A 21898-nucleotide genomic window follows, 5' to 3' on the forward strand; every position below is an offset into this window, starting at 1 on the left:
CACTGCAATCCCTGACCTTGGGGGCCGGAGGCAAGGCTCCTCTCGGTAAGAATCCAGGGGCTGAGCTGGCCCTGTGGCTCACACCTTAATCTCAGCACTTGGGAGGGAGAGGCAGGCGAGTGCCATGCCGGGTGAAGCTAATAGCACGGGCATCTCTCAAAACAAAACACAATCCAGGGCTGGCTATGAAGCCCGGCACTGCTTGCAGATTCTCGGTGCTGTCAGGTCCGAGGAACTGAGGACTTTGGGCAAGTGTTTCGTGTCCAGACCAGTTACCCCTCAATCTTGGGGGCCCTTCGTGGGCAGAAGCATGTCTAAAGTATGCTTAGGTGTCCCTGCTTTTCTTAGACCAATGAGATGTGTTGTTGACTGACTCACTGATGGACCGAGGGCTTCCTAAGGGAAGACAGACAAGGGCTCAGAGACAGCCGGGCCAGGCAGGACCATAGATTTATTGGGGGCTGCACACACGCACACTCACAGCATCACACAACAATGGCACAGTTACTCGGGACATCAAGGTGGCCTCTGCCATCAAAGGAGGGCCCGGAGGCAGTGGGTTGCAGCCTCCTCCCATGCGGCCTAGACCCTGCTGGGTCCTTCCTCTGGGGCAGCTGAGGAAGGGAGGGGGCTGCTGGGGTGAGCCTCGGGCCTGGCAGGGGGTGAGCAGGCAGGTTGGTCCAGCAGGCCGGGCTGGGCGGAGGCCACCTCACTCCAGGGACTGCAGCATCAGCAGCTGCTTCAGCACCTTCGTCTGGCTGGTCTCTCGGATTTCACCTGCCAGGAACATCTCATCTACCACTGTGTAAACCTGGGCAAGGAAGGGAGGCCGGGAAAGCTGGAGTGAGGGAAGGAAGGCCTTGGCTGCTGCAGGAGCCAGCCCTCGGGAGCCAAGCGGTTAGACCCTGAGCAGGGAAATAGTATCAGGGGGCCAGGCAGATCTCTGGTGGCTCCAGCCACACCCCCCATGGCTGCCTCCTGCCCACTTCCCCAAGAGCCTACCTTGTAGAAGTTGAACACCAGGTCCAATTCACAGACATTGTGGAAATATTCATTTAACACCTGAGAGAGGAAGATGAAGGCCAGGGATGAGAGACAGGCACAACGGGCTGGTGAGATGGCTAACCTGCTGGGTAATAGTGCTTGCTGGGCAAACCTGAGTTAAAATCCTATGTCCCACGGTGGGAGGAGAGAACCAACTCCCAAAGCTGTCCTCTGACGTCCACGTGTGAGCCGTGGCACATGTGTGCCCGCACACACATACCACAGACATTATCCACACATGATACTAATAAATAAAGTATGAAATAAGACGGGCAGGGAGGCCTGAGGATGTAGCCCGGGGTTTGTCTGCATTCATGAAGCCCTGGGTTCTATCTCCAACACCACATAAAACCCACTTGGAGGACCACATCTGTAATCCTAGCACGTGGGAGTTAGAGGCAGGAGATCAGGAATTAAAAGTCACCCTTAGCTATATTCCAAGTGTGAGCCAGCCAGGGCTATATGAGACAAAAGAGGGTGTGTGCAATGGGAGAGACCGCTCAGTGGTTAAGAGCACAGGTTGCTCTTCTAGAGGACTCAAGTTTGGTTCCCAGCACCCACATCAAGTGGCTCACAACGGCCTGTAATCCAACACTAGCGGTCCAGTGCCTCCTGGGTCCTTGGGCACCGGCATATACGTCACACTTGTACAAACACACACACACACACACAAACCAAACCACAGAGGATGGACGAAGAGGCATCTGTGTTGCTTGTCATCAAGCTGGGGAAACTAGATCATCCGGGCCATCCTGAGCTACATAACAAGATGCTACCCCACACAAACAGACCAGTCATCAAAGAGACCAGACGGACACAGTGACAGGGCAGACAGCAGAAGAGGCCAGCACGAGGGCTCAGCTGGTGAAGGCGCCTGCTGCCTGGAGCAGGCTGCAGCACTGACTCTCACGTGTCCTCTCTGACCTCCGCACACACGCCACAGTGCAGGCACGCTCACACCATGACTCAGGGCAGAGAGAGAGGTGGAGTAGATGAGAGAGGTGAGGAGGGGGAGGTAGAGTGGAAGGACAGACCATGCACACAGAGGGAGGCTGAGGAGGGGGCCAGTGGCTGGCATGTGACTCACTTCCACGAAGTTATGGATGGCCTCGAGATAGGCCAGATTGTTGTCGTTGACGTCCACGCAGATGCAGAAGTAGAGGCCAGCGTAGCGTCGGTAGATGATCTTGAAGTTCCGGAACTGTGGGCAGAAAGGAGTCAGGACTGAGCCTGGCAGAGGGGGCCAGATGCCAGCTGTTCCACTGTGTGTGCGACCCCAGGCACCCCTGTTCCTGGCTGGGGGGGGGCAGCAGTGACGGAGCCAGCTTTGGCTCACGGTCCAGCAGGGGGTCACTCGTCCAGGCAGTGGGACAGAAATCCTCAGGGTCGGCAGGATTGGGTTTGGGGGTTCAGGGGGGGGCCCTAATCCCGCTCATCCTGGGAGTCAGAGAGGCTTCCTGACAGAGGGAACTGTGAGCTGAGGGCTGGAAGACAGGCAGGGGAGTTCCAGGCACAGGGAAGAGACTGTGAAGGAGCCAGGGCAGCCACTGCAACCAGCCTGGCTGCTGGGATCCCAGCACTGCGGGTGAGATGGGGTCGGGGTGAGGCAGGAGGATCACAAGTTTAAAGAGAGTCTGGGCTGCGTAGTGGGCCCTATCTCAATACAAAGCGGAAATGAAGTTCCAGATTTTTTTTTTTAAAGACAGGATCTACCATGTAGCCCAGGCTGAACTTGAACTGGCTGTGTAGCTGAGATGGCCTTGAACTCCTGATCCTCCTGCCTCCACTTCCCAAGTTCTGGAAGTACTGAAGTGCAGCACTACACCTGGCCCAAAGTTGCAGAATTTGAACTGTGTAGCGAACTGTGTGTAGTGAACTGTGCGTAGCGTGCATTCCTTAAGTCCTAGCTACTCAGGAGGTGGAGAGGAAGGAGGATCCCTTCAGCCAGGCTTCAGATCAGCCTGGGCAACACAGACAGACAGACAAACATACAAGTTCCTTATTTGGGGCCATTTTGGATTTTAGAGTTTCAGGTAACAGAAGCTCAATCGACACATTGTAAATATTAGAACAATGCTCCAGGGCTCGCAGACTAGACACCGTGCTAGGGGTGGACTTAATTCTGTGTACTAATGAGCACATATACTAAATAAAGAGATGGACAAGGGCTGGGGGTGTGTCTCAGTGGTAGAGCCCCTGCCTAGAATCCCCCAGTGAGGGGCTGGAATGTGGCTTAGTAGTAGAGTCCCTGCCTAGAATCCCCTAGTGAGGGGCTGGGGTGTGGCTCAGTGGTAGAGCCCTGCCTAGAATCCCCCAGTGAGGGGCTGGGGGTGTGGCTCAGTGGTAGAGCCCCTGCCTAGAATCCCCCAGTGAGGGGCTGGAGGTGTGGCTCAGTGGTAGAGCCCCTGCCTAGAATCCCCCAGTGAGGGGCTAGGGGTGTGGCTCAGTGGTAGAGCCCCTGCCTAGAATCCCCCAGTGAGGGGCTGGGGTGTGGCTCAGTGGTAGAGCCCCTGCCTAGAATCCCCCAGTGAGGGGCTAGGGGTGTGGCTCAGTGGTAGAGCCCCTGCCTAGAATCCCCCAGTGAGGGGCTGGAGGTGTGGCTCAGTGGTAGAGCCCCTGCCTAGAATCCCCCAGTGAGGGGCTAGGGGTGTGGCTCAGTGGTAGAGCCCCTGCCTAGAATCCCCCAGTGAGGGGCTGGGGTGTGGCTCAGTGGTAGAGCCCCTGCCTAGAATCCCCCAGTGAGGGGCTAGGGGTGTGGCTCAGTGGTAGAGCCCCTGCCTAGAATCCCCCAGTGAGGGGCTGGGGTGTGGCTCAGTGGTGGAGCCCCTGCCTAGCGTGCATGAGGCCCTGGGTTCTGGCCTCAGCACAGTGAAAATACAAAGGGAGCAGCGCACTGCTGACAGACACACGGATGTGTGCACTGGTGTGGCTGGTTTAGGCAAACCCTGGTTTTCTTGGAAGTGTGTGGAGAACCACCTGGTGGTAACTGTGGGGAACTACACATTCTGTGGGTCCTGGAATTTTTACTCTTCAGCTCAACTCATCCTTTTTATTATTTATTTATTATTTTTTGAGACACAGTTTCTCTATATAACTCTGGCTATATCTTCATATACAGACAAGACTAGCAACATTTTCCTGATCTTTCCACCTCAACTTCCCAAGTGTGGGGAAAACCGTCACCCCGGAGGCAAAGACAGGAGGATCATCAGGGTTGGAGGTCAGCCAGGACTACAGTGAGACTATGTCTAAAGAAAAAAAGGTGTCGGGAATACTCATCCATAAAGGGCTCACTATGCAATAAGAAAGGAGTGGTGGTATATGCTTTCCTCCCAGTGCTGGTGAGGCTGAGACAGGTGGGATTAGACCAACCAGTGAGCCCCAGGCCTCAGTGAGATCCTATCTCAAGACACAAGGTAGACAGCTCCTGAGGAATGACACTCAAGGCTGACCTCTGGCCTCCACACCCTGCCCTGCCACAAACATGAACACACACAAGAATTCAGCGCCTGGGTCACAGGCATGCGGCTCAGGGCCGGGGTCACAGGCATGCGGCTCAGGGCCGGGGTCACAGGCATGCGGCTCAGGGCTGGGGTCACAGGCATACACTTTTTTGGGGGGTGGGTAAGGACAGTGTCTATGTAGCCTGTCTTGGACTTAAACTCACTATGTAGCTGAGGATGACTTCAGTCTCCTTAACCTCTGCCTCTGCATCTCAAGTACTACAGGTTACAGGCAGATGCTACCACGCCCATGTCATGTGGTTCTGGTTTGAGCCCAGCACTTCACACACTCTAGGCAAACACTTTACCAACTGAGCTATATCCTCAGCCTGCCATGAAACTTTTTTTTGAGACAGGGTTTCAATGTGTAGCTCTGGCTGGCCAGGAACTCTCTATGTGGACCAGGCTGGCCTTGAACTCACAGAGGTCTGCCTGCTCCTGCCTCCTCAGTGCCGGCATTAACAGTGTGAGCCACCAGGCCTAGTATCCACCAAGGCTCTTAAATTATTTGGCAATGTCCCCCTTTGCCATGTAGTGTCACATACTCATCTCAGGAATTAGGATGTGGGTGACCTCAGTGCAGCTGCTCAATGGTAGCCCAACACGAGGTAGCCCCAGGGAAACCACAGGACGCGCTCAGCTTCTCTAACAGGCTCCAAGTGCAATGGGCTCCTGAGCTGTCCCTAGACGGTGTGGACTTGGAATGAGATGGAGTGGCACTTGGTGTGTGCTTCCTCACTGTCCCAGTGGGTCCCCGAGCCCAGGGATCTCCAACACGCCGGCACTGTATTTCTGTTCCCTTCCCCAGCCTCTCCCTTACTGGTGACTGCCACTCCCTCCCAACACCTCCCTCCTGCTCTGCACCCCCAACCTACTCTTTTTGGGGGGCTTGTATCTTGGAAGAACACGGCTGTCCGGCTGGGAGCTCAAAGAGAGCCACGCTTCCCTGCTGTGAGGCTGGCTCATCATCGGCATCCATCTGCAGTATCCCATTGCTACCACATCGAGGGGTACCACATCGAGGGGCTCCTGCCTCTGCTCTTGCTCCCTGAGGGGGACTCCAACCAGGTGTGCTGGTACAGGCCCGCAATCCCAGCACCAAGGAGACTGAGGCTGGAGGACTTCTTCAAGTTCAAAGCAAGCCTGGACCACACAGTGAGTTTCAGGCTAGCCTGCGCTACAGAGTGAGACCCTGTCTCAAAAAGCAAAACCAAGGTAATCCAAACATTTGGGAGGTAGAGGCAGGAGAATTAGAAATTCAAGGCCATTCTCGGCTAGATAGTGAGTTTGAGGCAGGCTGGAGGCACATGAGAGCCTGTTTTAAAAAACAAACAAGCTGGGCAGTGGTGGCGCACACCTTTAATCCCAGCACTCAGGAGCAGAGGCAGGCAGATTTTGGAGGCTAGCCTAGTCTACAGAACGAGTTCTAGAACAAGCTCCAAAGCTACACAGAGAAACCCTGTCTTGAAAAACCAAAACCAATCAACCAAACAAACAGCAAAACAACAGAAAGTCGTAGCTAAAACTAAAATATGGCTAGCAGGTAAAGGCACTTCGAAAGCCTGGCTCCTCAGTCCGTAAGGTGGAAGGAGAAAATGACTTCACAAGTTGTCTTCTGACCTCCAAACACATATACTCCATGGCACACATGCTCTCTCCTACAATAATAAATAAACAATACCCAAACCTATGGGAGATCCTGGAAGCTTGTGCCAACCCATGTCCCGTGTAGGTTGAAACCCTTGTTGAAACCCTTCTGTGGCTCAGGATCTCAGCCACACTGATTCTCTCTGTCACCTCATCCTGGAACTCTCCGCCTGTTCTTCTGCCTCAGGGCCTTCACACTGGCCACTCCCCCGAGGCTTGGAATGTTCATTGCTCTGAAAACATCTCCTTCTACTCCCTCAGCCCCTTTCTATCTTGGCTGAAAAGTCACCTGAACGAAGTTTGTGGGTGTTGAGGATCCAAATTCAACTCCTCATGCTGTGTAACAAGCACCTTACTCACTGAGCCATACTCCTAACCCCTGAAAAAGAAAAGGAGCTAAAGGCATGCGGAGTGGATGAATGGAGGAGAGGAGGTCATGGGCTGTGCTGCTATTAGAGGCAGGAGGAGGCAGAGGGGCCAGGGAGGTAGGAAAGAGGAATGGGAAGGGTGTCAGTCACCTCCACAAAGTTGGTGTGCTTGGCATCCCTGACGGTGACCACGGCGTGTACCTCCTCGATCAGCTTCTGTTTCTCATCATCATCAAACTGCATGTACCACTTGGCCAGGCGTGTCTTGCCCGCCCGGTTCTGGATGAGGATGAAGCGGATCTAGAGTAAGGAGGGGAGGAAGTGAGAGAGGCAGGGCCATGGCCCAGGGTGGGTACCACCGTACCACCAGACACCTATAGGAAAGATGGCGGGGTCTCCCCACAGCCAGCTTTCTATGGCTGCCTCCCCGGGCCCTGCTGGGCCACGAGGGACATGGGCTTGATCCAGATCCCTGCAACCCTTCTTCCATTGAGCATCTGACCAAGTCTCAGGCTTCAGTTCATCTTACATGCATCTCGGAAGCTACTTCCTCACCCTCAAATCACATTTCCCAAGATGCCTCATCTTATCAGAGTTGGGGGTGGTTTACAGTGCTGGGGAAGCACCCAAGGCCTTGTGCAAGCCAGGTAGGGACTCTGCTGCTGAGCCACACCCCAGCCCCTCACTGGGGATTCTAAGCAGGGGCTCTACCACTGAGCCACACCCCCAGCCCCTCACTGGGGGATTCTAGGCAGGGGCTCTACCACTGAGCCACACCCCAGCCCCTCACTGGGGGATTCTAGGCAGGGGCTCTACCACTGAGCCACACCCCAGCCCCTCACTGGGGGATTCTAGCAAGTGCTCTATCACCGAGTCATGCCCCCAGCAGGGGATGATAGGCATCACCACTGAGCTACAAGTTATTAATGAAGCTCAATGATGGCTAAATAGATACTCAATAAATGCTTGTATTAAGACTTCTTGTGACTGGGGATCGGAGAAATGGCTTAGTGGTTGAGAACACTGGCTGCTCCTCCAGAGGTCCTGAATTCAATTCCTCCACAGCCACATGGTGGCTCACAACCATCTATAATGGGATCTGATGCTCTCTTCTGTCATTCAGGCATACGTGCAAATAGAGCACTCCTATGCATAAATAAATAAATCTTGAAAACAAGACTTCTTGTGTCTGAGTTCCTACTATATATGCATTTTTTTTTTGTTTTTTTCTTTTTTCTTTTTCTTTTTTTTTTTTTTTTTGGTTTTTCGAGACAGGGTTTCTCTGTGTAGCTTTGCGCCTCTCCTGGAACTCACTTGGTAGACCAGGCTGGCCTCGAACTCACAGAGATCCGCCTGGCTCTGCCTCCCGAGTGCTGGGAATAAAGGCGTGCGCCACCACCGCCCGGCCTGTTTTTTTCTTTTTTTCTTTTTTTTTTGGTTTTTTTCTTTTTTAAGACAGGGTCTTTTGGGGTTGGGAATTTAGCTCAGTGGTAGAGCGCTTGCCTAGCAAGCACAAGGCCCTGGGTTCGGTCCTCAGCTCCGGGGTGTGTGTGTGTGTGTGTGTGTGTGTGTGTGTGTGTGTGTGTGTCTTGTATAGCCCAGGCTAGCTTTAAATTTACTATACAGTCAAGTAGACCTTGAACTCTCACTCCTCTTACTGCCACTACCCAAGTATTGGGATTACAGGTGTGCACAGAGCTCAGCTGTTTTTTGTTATGTGTGTTCATATGTCTGCTTGAGTGCAGGTGCCCACAGAGACCAGAAGCATCAGATCCTTTGGAGCTGGAGTTATAGGTAGTTGTGAACCACCTGATGTGGGTGCTGGGAACCAAACTCGGATCCTCGGCAGGAGCAGTAGGTGCTCTTAGCCATTGGGCCATCTTTCCAGCCCTTGCTTTTCTGTTTCTGGTTTTTTTTTTTTTTTTTTTTTTTTTTTAAGATAGGGTCCCCTGTGCAGCCTAGGTTGACTTGGGACTTGGGGCAGCCCTCCAGTCTTAGCCTCTCAAAGCTCAGAGATTACCCGTGTGGGCCCCCATGACCGCTTGCTCACCTATTTGCATGTATGTACCCCAGAGGATATGCTCAAGGTTGTTCTCCTCCTTGGACTAGAGAAACACTGTACGAGTCTCTAGGTGTGCAGTCCTTGTCTTTCGGCTGCATACCTAGTCATTCACAGGACCTGTAGCTCTCCCACTTGGCTGGCCATAGCCCCAGGGTCCTTCTGACTGCCTTCCTGGTCCTTGGACTGCGGCTGAACTACCATGCTCCGCTTAGGATCACAATTTACTCCGTGTGCTTGGGCAGCAAATGCTCGCTCTATCCACCAAGCCATTTCTCCAGCCCACTTACTAAACATAATTTCACACACCAGCTGGCTTTACTGGTGCTGGATGGAATCCCAACACCCTGGAGGCAGAGGCAGGAGAAAAAGTGTAAGTTTGAGTGAGGCAAGCCTGGTCTACATACTGAGTTCCAGACTAGCCAAGGCTACATAACAAGACCTGGTCTCAAAAAACAAAACAAAACAAAATCAGATACCAGCAACTCCACCCCTTCAAATGCTCTAAGGATAATTTAGGGTAATCCCTTAGTCCCTTCACAGTTGTACAACTGTTACCACTTTCCCGCCTCTCATTTTGCTAAGAGTGGCCTGGAACTCACCGTTTAAGTACAGTAACTGCTCGGGGGTCCTCAGCGTACTGTGAGCAGTAAACTCTGTATGACATCCACCCATGGCTCAAACCACACACACACTCTGTGTTAGCCTGACTATTTTCTGTCTGGCTCAGAAGATGGTTACTAAGGACCCAGAATGGTAGGTCACCAGTCACAGGGCAATTCTGAAAGGTGAGTAAATCAGGTTGGACTTGGTGGCACAGGCCTGTCATCCCAGCTTTTTGGGAGGCTGAGGCAAGAGGATCACAAGTTCAAGTCCTGCCTAGGCCACTTGGTGAGACCCTGTCTGAAAATAAAGAGGATGGATTGCAGTGACAGAGTGCTTGCTTAGCATGCTCAAGGCCTGGGGCTCGATCCCCAGTACCACGGAAAATGAGACAACAACCGGGGGAGTTGAAGTGCTTAGCACCGTGCCCAGTACCCACTGAGTCTTCAGTAAAATTAGCATTCAATCACATAGTAAGAGCACACACTCCCGAGCTAGGAAGCATCCCAGTACTATCAGGCGGTGGCTGTATGCTCATGGGCAGACCACTTACCCTCTGTGGACCTCAGCTTCCCCTTCTGTGTAATGGGCATAATGGGATTCCCCCATTCATTAGACTAATGAACAGCATAACACCTATGAGAGGTGCAGCACATGGCTACCGTGTACTACGCATCATAAGACCCCAACCTCTTACTGGCATTATAAAGCGTGTGGTCATTTCACTTTCAGGAACTCATGTCCAAGCCAGATAGTGATGTACATCTGTAATCGCAGCTATCGTGAAGACTAAGTCAGGGAAGTTGGGAGTTCAAGGGCAGCCTCGGCTACATGTAACACCTTGTCTCAAAATGAAAAATAAAAAAAGGGGAGGAGAGCCGAGAGATGACTCAGAGGTTAAGAGCACTGGCTGCTCTTCCAGAGGTCCCGAGTTCAATTCCCAGCACCCACATGGTGGCTCACAACTATCTGTGATGAGAGCTGGCGCCCACTTCTGGTGTGCGGGCAGACATAATAAATAAATATTTAAAAAAGAAAAGAAGGGACCCAGTGAGATGGTTCAGTGGATACAGGTCTACAAGCCTGAAGACCTGTGTGTGATCCCTAAGACCCACGTGGTAAAAGGAAAGAACTGCCTCCTGCAGGTTGCTTCTGACCTCCACACACATGATATAAATAGAGTACAAGAACGGGCTGAAATGTAGCTCAGTGGCAGGGTACTTAACTACCATGCACAAGGCCCTGGGTTTCATCCTCAACTGAAAAAAAGGAGAGAGAATGAGCAGAGGGAGGAACAGAAACTAAGGAAGGAGGGAGAAAGAAACCACAAGGGTGTAGATTTAGCCAAGGGCAAAATATTTATGCAGCATGCCCAAGACCCTAGGGAAAAAAAAAAAAAAAAAAAAGAAAAGAAAATCATGTTTCAAAGTTTCCCTGCTGGGAAGCCTGGCTTTGAGCCCTATTTATCCTAGACAGCATGCTCCTGCCCATTTTACAGATGATAAAGCTAAGGCCCAGAGAAAGCAGATATCACAACGGGAAAGCAGAGCTAGCTGCTCAAAGTTTTTACCCTGAGCCCTGGATTCTTTACAGGTTTTCATTGTCTTCCTTGAGCCTTATTCTTCACTCAATCTATCCACTTTACCCAACCTAAGCAGAGAAACGGGAACAGGATGTTACACGCTCCTTCTAAGAACTCCTTCTGCTGAGCCAGGGAAACCCAGTTCTGGGCAGCCCAGAGAGGAAAGGGGTGGGCACGCACAACAGGCAGGCTAAGGCAGAGCTAGGTCCAGGCGCATATGGGAAGAGCAGCTGGAGGGCAGGGCTGAGGTGAGCCCTGTGTCCTTACCCTCTACGTGAGAATCATTAATCATCCCACCCCTGGGAACACATCTGAGAAGCCCCTTGTCCCTGTATCCCTCCCCCACAGGGAGTCTCCCAACCACCTCCCCGGACGTTCCGTTGTAAACTCCATCTCCTCCCCTTTGGCCTCTCTCCATGAAGCTTCTTCCAGCCTTCATTACAAGCATCCCTTCTCCCTTTCCTGGTTACAAAGATCATTGCGCCTCCAAGTCCCCTACTCTTTGGACGAAGACTCATCTCCTGTTCTGACATCCCCTATACCATTTATCTTCTTTCCCACGTCCCCGTCCAAAGAACTCTTAGTTCCAAAAGCCCCATCTTGGAGGTGGAGGTTCCCCCTAAATCCAGTGCTCAGTCCCTGCTCCCAAAGTTCTCCCCCACCTCAAATGTCAAGTCTCCAAGCCTATTTTGCACCCACCCAGACCTCTCCTCTATGGAAAGTTCTGTTCAGCTGCTCCCCATTCTCTTCTAGAATCCACTCTCAACTTCCAGAGTCCTCTCTCCTTTTGCAGCAACCTAACCCTAAATCCTACGGGGGGCCGACTTCCGGTCTCCAGGGTCCTCTGCCTCCCTTGAGAGAGTCTCTCCCCCTGGCCATATCCAACTTGTCCCAACACTTATGCTCCCTAAAGCCAGCTCCTCCCTTCCTATAAGGAAGCCTCCCTACCCACTCTGTAGAGTCTCTAGTTCTTCTCCATTATCTCCTCCTCATCTCCAATGTCTTCTCCCGCCTCTGTGGTTTCAAAATCTCCCCCAAATGTCTCCCACCAGGGCAGTCCTTCCCCTGGAGACTCCTTCCCCTCCACATCCTCTTGCTTGGGACCCCAAGTACACCCCGCAGTGCAGCATCGAGGCCCTGATCTCCCTTTGCGACCCCAATCCCGGGAGCCTGCGCCCGGCCCGGACCATCCACGGCGGGAGGAAGCCTGTCAGCTCCGAATCGAAACTCCGCGGTCCGTGCGCGGACCCTCCCTCTTGCCCGTCCCCGGTACGACGCTCCCCTCGTTACCATGGCGACCCCTGTCCGGACCCCAGAGGCCCGGGTCCCGCGGAAACTGGGCGGCTCCGGCTCTGCCTGCAGTTGTGGGGCCCAGGGCTATCGCTGACTTCCGGCAGGAGAACCCGCCTTCCTCCTCATGCACGGCCCTCTGGGAGTTGTAGTTTAAACGCATGCGTTGGCGAGTAAGGGTCGCCCCAGTCGGGACGCCTTCCCAACATGCTCTGCGGTTGCCCTTTTCCTATCCAGAAAGCTAGCCTCCAAATGCATGCTGGACTTTGTGAAGGAAGGTCGCTGTATAACGACAATTCCCATAGGCTAAAAGTGGGCTAAATGAGAAATGCATTTCGGGAAATGTGGTTCTAGTGCTACCCACACCCCCATTCCAAAGCTCCCTCCCGAGGGCATGCTGGGAAGAGTAGTTTTTTCTTTTGAGTTTTTTTTTTTTTTAATTTTACAATTTCATACATATATAATGAACTTTCATAATATTCCCCCATTACCTTCTTTTACTCCCTTCTCCCACCAAAACCTTCTTCCCCAAAGTCCTCCTACTTTAATGTCCCCCCCTACCGGCTCCCCCAAACAAGGTCTCTCTGTGTAATAGCCCTGGCTGTCCTGGAACTCACTCTGTAGCCCAGGCTGGCCTCAAACTCAGAGATCCACCTGCCTCTGCCTCACAAATGCTGGGATTAAAATGCCCGGCTTTTTTAGTTTGGTTTGGTTTTGACTTTTCAAGGAAGGTTTTCTCTGTGGTCTGCCTGCCTCTGCTTCCCGAATGCTGGGATTAAAGGCCTGCGCCACCACTGACCAGCAAGAATAGTAGTTTTAAATAAGAAATCACACTGTGAACCTGAAAATGTAACTGTCTTTCTATGCTCATACAGTACTCTATTAAAAATAAATGAGGTTAGGGATGTAGCTCTGACATAGCCTTCCTCATAAATATAAATACATTATATACATAAAATAAAATAAACAACCTGGCCAGACGGTGATGTGTGTCTATAATGCCACTGAAGTGTATTGCTATGGATTTGAGGGTCTCCTGAGTTATATGGTGACTCTCTGGCTAGCCTGGCCTATAGAGTCAGAGTTTGTCTCAAAAATCTAAAAACAGCACTAGAGAGATGGGTGAATGGATGAAGACCCCTGCTGCCAAGCCTGACAACCTGAGAACTCATATGCAGGAAGGAGAGAACCAACTCCCTCCGGTTGTCCTCCGACTTACACACACACACACACACACACACACACACACACACACACACACAAAATTAAAGACATGAAGAGAAAAGTAGGGGAAAAATCCTTTCATGTGGGACTCTTTCTGGAATGAGCACCCCGACACCAGTAGCGGTGGAAGAGATGTCACTGGTAGACTGAAGCCAGGATAGTTCCTAAAAGGCTTCAATCCCCAGTCCAGTTTGTATTCCCACTTTATACTCTAAAACCACAGGTGGGGCAGGTAAGTGAGATTTTACAGAAGTGTTTGTGGCCTCTATGGCAGGGCAACAACTCACTGTTTCTCTGGAACATTCTGTTCCAGGTGACAAGTCATGCTTGGCCAATAGGCAGTACAAGCAGTGACTTAGGCAGATCACTGAATAAACTGATAAGTCAATATCTAATAATTGGCCTTTTCTGCCTTTTTCTACTGCATGCTCTCTTTCGCTTCTTCGGACCTGTGAACCGATCCTGAAGAAATGGGTTGCTACTCCTGGCGTATCATGGTTTTATCGCTTTCATTCCGGTTCTGATGAAGCTGGGAAGGGTGGTTAAGTTGTATGGTGCTAATATAAGTCCTTGCATTATCATCTTAAGGGGTCCCGCAGCAGAGTCAGCCAGGGTCCGCATGTTGTCCATATTGTACTCCAGCGGCTCTCATTTGTACCTCTTGTCTTCATCCTTTCTAATAAAATTATGGCATTTTCTCATAGTATTTCTGATTAATTAGCATTAAAAACAGCATTCTTCATTTAAAACCATGGATATACCTTCCTCTTTGGTGGTAATCAAATCTAATCCTCTATGGTTTGGAGAAACATTGCCACCGAAGAATTTCTCTGATTCTGGAGAGTGTCTAGGCTTTCCTGAGCAATGGTCAATCTTTGATCTGAGTAGGGACCTGGCTGAGCGGAACTTGCTGGATGCCTATTGCTGAGGAACCGGTCACCACGGACCCCATCAGGGCCATTCCTAGCAAGACTGCTAAAAGTACAGGAGTTCTTTTATTTCTTGACTCTCAGGGATGTAAGTATTGCTGGACCTCGCTTCCTGGGAGCACATCTAAGAATGGTACTGGTCTGCATCTGTCTCCTGGGTAGCAGGTGTAGACACCTTAGGGGCAGGTGAGGTATGTACCATTAGGAGGAGCTACTGCTTTTTTTTTTCTTTTGGTTTTTCAAGACAGGATTTTTCCGTATAACAGTCTTGGCTGTCTTGGAACTCACTTTGTAGACCTGGCTGGCCTTGAACTCACAGAGATCTGCCTGCCTCTGCCACCCAAGTGCTGGGATTAAAGGCGTGCGCTGCCGCCGCCGCTGCCGCCACTGCCCCTCCACCACCACCACCCAGCTGAGCTACTGCTTTTTTAACTAGGCTGTTACAGCCCCCTTCATTCCCCACACATTGGCCTTCTCCTATGACCTGAGCAGGTGGTCCAGTTAAATATGCCCTTTTGTGTTATTAGTCTGGCTTTGGTTAGTCATTCCTGCCCCATATAGGTACCCCGTCCTTCACACAAGCTCTTTCAGCAGGCTGGACCTAGAGATAGGTCTGTTAGGTTCAGGAACTCGTGGCTGGCGTTTACAAAAGCCAGTATTTTGAGACACGGCTTTCCCACATGAAGGGGTTCTCTACGGTCAGTTCCCATATTCTTCCTCCCAGGCTCCCCTCACAATGACCCATTACGTCCTTAATTCCTTGTCCCTCTGTGGGAGCTCCCTTTCATGGCAAAGTCCACACACGGCCAGTATTTAAGGTAACACCAATAGGTTTCCTCACAGTCGTTCTGTCCTCTGGCCCCTCGTCCTTAGGCTGTCACTGGCTGGGGCCATCTCCAAAATGAGTCATCATCGGCATTCTTGGTGTGGTTAGTTCCATCACAGTATGATGAGGTCTGGAGGATGATCCATGGTTGGCCTATTCTCAAGTAGTACCACCCAAAGGAGATAAGGCAAAAAAAACAAACAAACAAACAAAAAAAAAAACCCTCTGGGGAAATGGTGCATTATATTGTGGGTGTCCAGGAATGGGAGCTGCCCTGGGACAAGGTTGGGGAACTGGCTCGGATGTGCATCTATGGGATCAGGAAGGACACCAGGGAGCAGAGGAGAAGCTGAGCCGTTGTCTCCATCCTGAAGTCATTTTGAGATGGTCAGCTCTCATGGTACACTCCTGGCTTGGGTCCACAACAGCCTTGTGCTCTGTCCATAGCTTGTCACCTTCAACCTTGTTGTGCAATGTCAGCTAAGTCTTTCAAGGACCACTGGAAGCCGGGCAGTGGGTGTGGCGCACGCTTTTCATCCCTGCACCCAGGAGGCAGAAGCAGGTGGATCTCCGTGAGTTCAAGGCCAGCCTGGGCTACAGAGTGAGTTCCAGGATGGCCAGAGAAACGCTGTCTCAAAACAAAACAAAACAAACAAAACCAAGAACAACACTGGAGGCAGGTGTGTTCATACTCTCAGAGGTTCCCTGAATCCTTTGGGAGCAGTGGAAGTGATGAGGGGCCAAGCATTATTTCAAAAGGAGACTAACCACATTTACAGAGTGCACAGTGAAAGACCCTAACCCTTCAGGCTTACACCCCCCAAGCCCCAGGAGAATAAGGAACTAAAAAAAAAAAAAAAAAACTAGTTCCAAGGGCAACCTGACTCAGCCATTATTCAACCACCCCTGCCACAATGTAACAATGTAAAGAGATCTCTGTTAAGAGATGCACTCAACTGTGACTGGGATAATTGCAAGTGTTCCAGGAAGGACCACTGTGACCTTTGTGTAAACTCCACTCCCGCCCTGATACCCCCCCCCTTGAGGTTTCGGGAAAAATGTGCATGTGGACATGACTGTACCCACCCTGTGATCAGGCCATGATCTTATGAAATTAGCCTCTAGACAGAAATCAATCGAAATGAAATTGTATGGGAATTGTAATCTTATGGCTTTTGTGGGTTTTTCCTTTAAAAGTGCCCATGTGATTGCAATAGGCACGACTCTTGCTCTTTGGAGCTGAGTTAGCCCGACTGTACAGCTGCATCAATAAACCTCTTGCTGTTGCATCAACTGGACCGGAGTCTGGGTTCGTGGGGCACCACCTGAGAAGGTAGTACCCCGAGTCTGGGGTCTATCACACAGTGCACCCCAAATAGTACAGGTGGCAGAATTTCTGATCAAGGGAGGTCTGTTTCTGGGCAATGTTTGGCCAGTGCCATTTTTTAAAAAAAATTTTTATTTTATTTTATGCATGCGTGCTCCATCTGCATGTACAATTTTTGCCAGAAGAGGGCATCAGATCCCACTATAGATGTTTGTGAGCCCCATGTGGTTGCTGGGAATTGAACTCAGAACCCGTGGAAGAGCAGCCAGAGCTCTTAAACTCTGAGCCACCTCTCCAGCCCCTGGCCAGTGTCATTTTAAAAGTCTTGTTTTCACAATCATGCCTAAAGGTTGGGGGTGGTAGCATGTGCACTGTTGTGCCCAGATCGTGACCCCCAGAGAGACCACCAAAGACGAGCATGGAATGCAAAAGCAAGTTTTAATTTCAGGATATCCAAACGCAATACAAGCCTAAGCAGGGACTTCGTCCAATACATCCAACGCAGTTTTTAAAGGGAAAAAATCACAAGGTTACATCGTTTAGGGGTGCTACTACGGGTACCATTCTGATTGGCTCGCTTCTAGGGGCTTTCTAGAAATCATAGCTTAATCTTTCTCCTAAGGGAGTGGTTGCCCGCCACCATTTCTCATTGGCTGCCCTCAGGTGGGGGCATTTTTATGGCCAGTTACCCTGGAAACCAGGGAGAGGACATTCCATAGTCTGGCAGGCATTACCTTGTGACTATCTTGTTACTCTGCACTTTTACACTTCCTGGTTTCTGGAATCTGAACTGACTTGTTTCAGTAACTAATGGCCTATTCCCAAAAGGAGAAATCTTAGGCCTTAATTTTAGGGTGAAAGCATTTTGGTCTTATTTCTAAGATGGCTCATTTTGGTCTCACATGCACAAGTTCCAAGTTAATTCTCTGTGCAGGTAGGAGAGGATTCTACCCAGCCTGAGAATGCGCACATCACAAACAGCAAGTACTGGTCCCTTTTGCTGGGTTCAACGTCAGTAAAGACCACTTCTAGATGTTCAAAGGGTAGGACTCTAGTTTTTGTGTTGACATGGGTCCCTGGGTCCCCGCTTGGGATTATTCTGAGCACAGTGCAGATAGTCCTTGTTAGCTTATTGGGTCATAGTTGGCAACCTTGGGACCACCAAATATATCTGCAATATTTCTTCTCATTGTTCATTTTCCAGACAGCCCTGGTTGTTCCGGAAGTCCAAACTCTCTCTGGAGAGAGAGGCCTCCAAGTGCTGGGATCAAGAGCACCACCACAATCGGCTTCTTGCAACAGTTCTCATAGGGCGGTTTTCCCCAGAGGGGTTGCTGTGTGAGCTTGCCAGACTAGTCTGGGAGCTGGGGTCGCCATGGTTATTATTTTTCTATCAGTGGTATTCAGACAGCCCTCCTGATTTTTAGTAGCCTCGTTATCATTTTTTTAACATTTAAACTTGTTTGTTTGTTTGTTTATGGAGTGTGTGTGGGGTGCATGGCCACGCTATAGTGTTCATGTGGAGGCCAGAAAACAACCTGTAAGCATCGATTCTCTCTTTCCTCCAGCTGGTCCTGGGACTCAGACTCAGGTCATCGGCTCGACCTTTACTCACTGAACCATCTCAGGGGCCCACATCAACTTTTGTTTGGTTTTTTCCCTTTTCTGGTCTATATGAGGGGAGTTCTGGGGGTAATGAGAGGAGACTTTGGAGCTATGTCCTCATGGACTAGACCTTGGCTCTTTGTGTGAGCCTGGTAGTGTATCACTGCCAGAGCAAGGGGAGCCCAGCCAGCTTTTCGGAGCTGGAGCAGTTGGACTCTGTTTTTGACTTCTTTATCCCCTACCGCAAGCAGTTCCCTTCCTTGATACATTGTTGGTTTGAGTCTCTTGATGTGTGAGGAGCTATTCTCCTGTGGTAGGCTTCAGCTCTCGTCTGTAAAAGGTTCCATATCTGAATTGGGGAGCCGCTAATCCTTTAGGTCTGGCCATGAGCGTAAGTGTTGCAGCTCTGAGGAGAAAGGCTTCCCGAGCATTATGTGTTGCAGCTCTGCAGGGAAATGCATCCTGACAGTCGGAAGGCAAGGAATACCAAAAATCACACCGCACAACAAACCTCACACAAGGGATTTATTGTGAAAGACACAAAAGGGTGGAGAGAAGCAGCAGGGAATTGAGCTTATATAGGGTTTCTTTTTTTTTTTTAAATGCCAAATGCTGTTTATTGAAGGAGGGAGGAGGTCTTAAATACAGGCTTACAGCACAATGGGAGAACCCTGGAGGGCAGAAGTTCACTACTGATGTTTTACAATCTTGCATCTAAGTTGTTAACGCCCATTATGCAGGATACACAGACAAGGAACTTCCCTTAAGCATTCAGGAGGGTGAAATCCGGGAAGGAATTAGCATAGGGAAGATATCAAGGTCAAGGTCAGCAAGCAAGGCAACAGTTACCCAAAACAGGGGTCAGGACCCTACAGGTCCCCCTTTTACTAATAAAGGAGCTCCTGACTTAGGTTGCGTGGGATGTCAGTAGGTCACCTTACCCGTCATGGAGACACCTGCCCAGGCCACACAGGCGCTCTGTCTTAGGTTGGTGAGCGCCCCCCAGGCATTACCTGTCTCTGAATACTCATTATCATACAGGCTCAATCGTGTGTGAGCTGCAGAGTTAACTGCTGCCAAAGATCTCAAAGTGGTGCTGGGCTTGCACTTGTTTGACACAGAAAAGACCAACAGAAGTCCTAACCCACCCATAGCCAGTAGGCTAAAGGCAACTGAGCCATTCCCTTCCTTAACGAGCCTTACTGCAAATTGGAGTCCTTGTAAGATGGTATCCCAAAAGCAAATGGAACTTGAGTTTATAAATTTATAATTTTCAAAGCCAATCAAAATGTATATAACTACTGAATTAAATTTATCATGCCCAATTATATAGGGTTTCTTGGGGGCAGAGATTTCCAGGGTGGGGATTAGTAGGATTTCAAGTCCTGAGCTTGGGCCAAGCCCAGGGTGTTAGGATTCTGCCCCCACTCCAGCTGCATGACTGCACATGTGCAGTTCAGGAGCTAAGCAAGGTGTCTTGCGTCTTACATCATCAGTGTGTACTGGCTATTACGTGCACGAAGTGTGGTCACGCAGTCAGCACATGTGTGGCATAGCTCCGTAAGCCAGCCTGTACATGTGCTCAGGAACCCTTAAAAAGCTGGACACAGACTCCTCTTCCACTCTATTCTGCCCCCCCCCACTATCTCTTCTCTGTTCTCTCTCTCTGCTCTCTGCACATGCTTCTCCCCAGGCCTTGTTCTTTTGACCCCCCCCCCCATAAAGCTCTGATACTGGGTTTTGTCGTGGCTCGTGCCTCATGATCTTTACACACAGTAACCAGCGCCACTTATTATTTTTAACACAGGCATTGGTGGACTTTTGAGCTCAGGGATTGATTCTGAGGAATATTAGTTTAAGATGAGTTACATTTGTTTATACTGTGGAATATTTGTTTAATGATGCAAAGACGTGTTGCATTCTTTTATGTTGCATTTGTTTAACTCTGTAAAGCTGTGCTACTTTGTTGCCTAAAACACCTGATTGGTCTAACAAAGAGCAGAATGGCCAATAGTAAGACAGGAGAGAGAAATAGGTGGGGCTGCCAGGCAGAGAAAATAAATAGAAGAAATCTAGGCTTAGAAGAAAGAGGAGTGAGGAGCGAGAAAAGGAGGAGAGGAGGACATCAGGGGTCAGCCACACAGCCACACAGCCAGCCACAGAGTAAGAAGGAAAGAAAGGTACATAGAATAAAGAAAGGTAAAAAGCCCAGAGGCAAAACGTAGTTAAAGAGAAATGGGATAATTTAAGTTAGAAAAGCTGACTAGGAGCAGGCCAAGCTAAGGCTGGGCATTCATAAGTAAGAACAAGCCTCTGTGTATTTATTTGGGAGCTGGGTGGCAGGCCGCCAAAGAGTTAAAAAAAAAAAAAAAACTACAGATTGGTAGGTTTTTGAGTCCATGGATTGGTGGGTTTTCTGAGCTCATAGATTGGTGAGTTTTTGACTTGGGGATTGGTAGGTTTTCAAGCTCAGGAATTGGTGGGCTTTCAAACCTGGAAATGAGCTCAGACATTTCCCCCCACAGTGAGGAGACAATCTCTTCTATAATTTCTTCACAATCATGGAGGGGCCCTCCTTCCTCTTCAGGTAAGTATGTTGCTGGATAACATAGCTGCCATCTTCTTGATGAAGGGAGGGCCTGATATTTCCTTAGTGGACACAGGGGAACAGGCCAGTCCCTGGAATGCAGCCCACCAGAGTCTGGCAGAGCTGGCCTGTGGTCAAGGCTGGTAAGCACTGCATGGGGCAGATGCCTTTTGAGGGTCAGGATTAAGTGGTCTTGTGACTGCCTCAGTTTCCTGTGGTACAGCAGCATTGAGTGCAAAACTTCTTCCTCTGGGGATTGCTAGTGAGGATGCTTCCTTGGTGCCTTCAGGCTTAACAGTCTTTGCAAGTCTGTGTGCGTCCTGTTTGGGGGCTGTGCAGACCCCAGGACAAGAAGAGTTCCCTAACCAGAAGTCAGGGGGAGTAGAGAAGTTGGTTATATGTGCTGCCCCTTGTGGTGAATAGAGTGAGGTAGAGTGCCCCGGCCAGCAGGGCTTCAATGGGTTCTCGACCACCCTTAGGATGGAATGATAGGGACAGGAGACACAAAAGAAATACACCAAGTCAAGATTCTGATTAAGGTGCAACTTTATTTTTCTCCTGGAGGGTTTATATAGTTCCTGCAGGGTGGGGGGGGGAGCAAGAAGCTGTTATCTGCATAGGGTGGGGTAATCTAACAGGATGTTTGTGTAGGATGTTTACAGGGTGAAAAGGTCAAGGGGTCTATTCAATGTCCTCTTGCTAGGCAACCTGACTGTAAGATGATCTAGTTCCCTGTCTTATTGGGGGTCTGTATTTTTCCACTAACTAGAGATTCTGTCCTTGTCCCTGACAGTAGAGAAGATCAGTTTCCACCTCAAGCAGATGTCTGTCTTTCCTTCCATCTGCCTCCCCCAGATTTAAGAGATCTTACCTTAGGATCACACATATATCCCCATACTTGGTCACCTCCTATCATGGAAGGTAATTGCCCATTTAGGAGAACCAACCTCAGCAGAAGCCCGGGTTGGAGCCCAGTCAGATCCTGCAGCCACAGGTTGGAGGGGCCATTTACAAGCATGCACACATTCATTCACCATCCATTTAGAAGTTATACACTCCCATTGTAAATTCCTAGTGAATTTCTCTGGAGACCACTACCAGTGCTGCCTTGGCATCTCACCAAGGCTTTAGAAGCAATCTTCTATGGGGTGATTAAGCCTGCATTGGCTCTTCCTGCCTGTCTTCCCAGGGGTCTCTACCCATCCTATCTGGACTGCCAGACTTTTGGCTTCTACTCAGAGACTCTGGTCCTGGATCTCACAGTCCTTTTGGCCACTAGAAGGGGATCCTGGAATCCCATTGAG

The 21898-nt window shown here is 50.2% G+C and overlaps 1 protein-coding gene across 1 annotated transcript; it reads right to left on the minus strand.

The window, feature by feature from the left end:
* Positions 1 to 418: 418 nt before the first annotated feature.
* Positions 419 to 12231, minus strand: Ap2s1 (adaptor related protein complex 2 subunit sigma 1). Its single transcript, XM_059281208.1, has 5 exons — positions 12097 to 12231; positions 6713 to 6862; positions 2132 to 2245; positions 1003 to 1062; positions 419 to 811 (listed from the first exon to the last, which is right to left on the minus strand). The coding sequence occupies exons 1-5, from the start codon at positions 12097 to 12099 to the stop codon at positions 710 to 712; spliced, it is 429 nt and encodes a 142-aa protein (XP_059137191.1). The 5' UTR covers positions 12100 to 12231; the 3' UTR covers positions 419 to 709.
* Positions 12232 to 21898: the final 9667 nt, after the last annotated feature.

This window comes from Peromyscus eremicus, chromosome 1 (genome assembly GCF_949786415.1).
Source record: "Peromyscus eremicus chromosome 1, PerEre_H2_v1, whole genome shotgun sequence".
NCBI lineage: Eukaryota > Metazoa > Chordata > Mammalia > Rodentia > Cricetidae > Peromyscus > Peromyscus eremicus.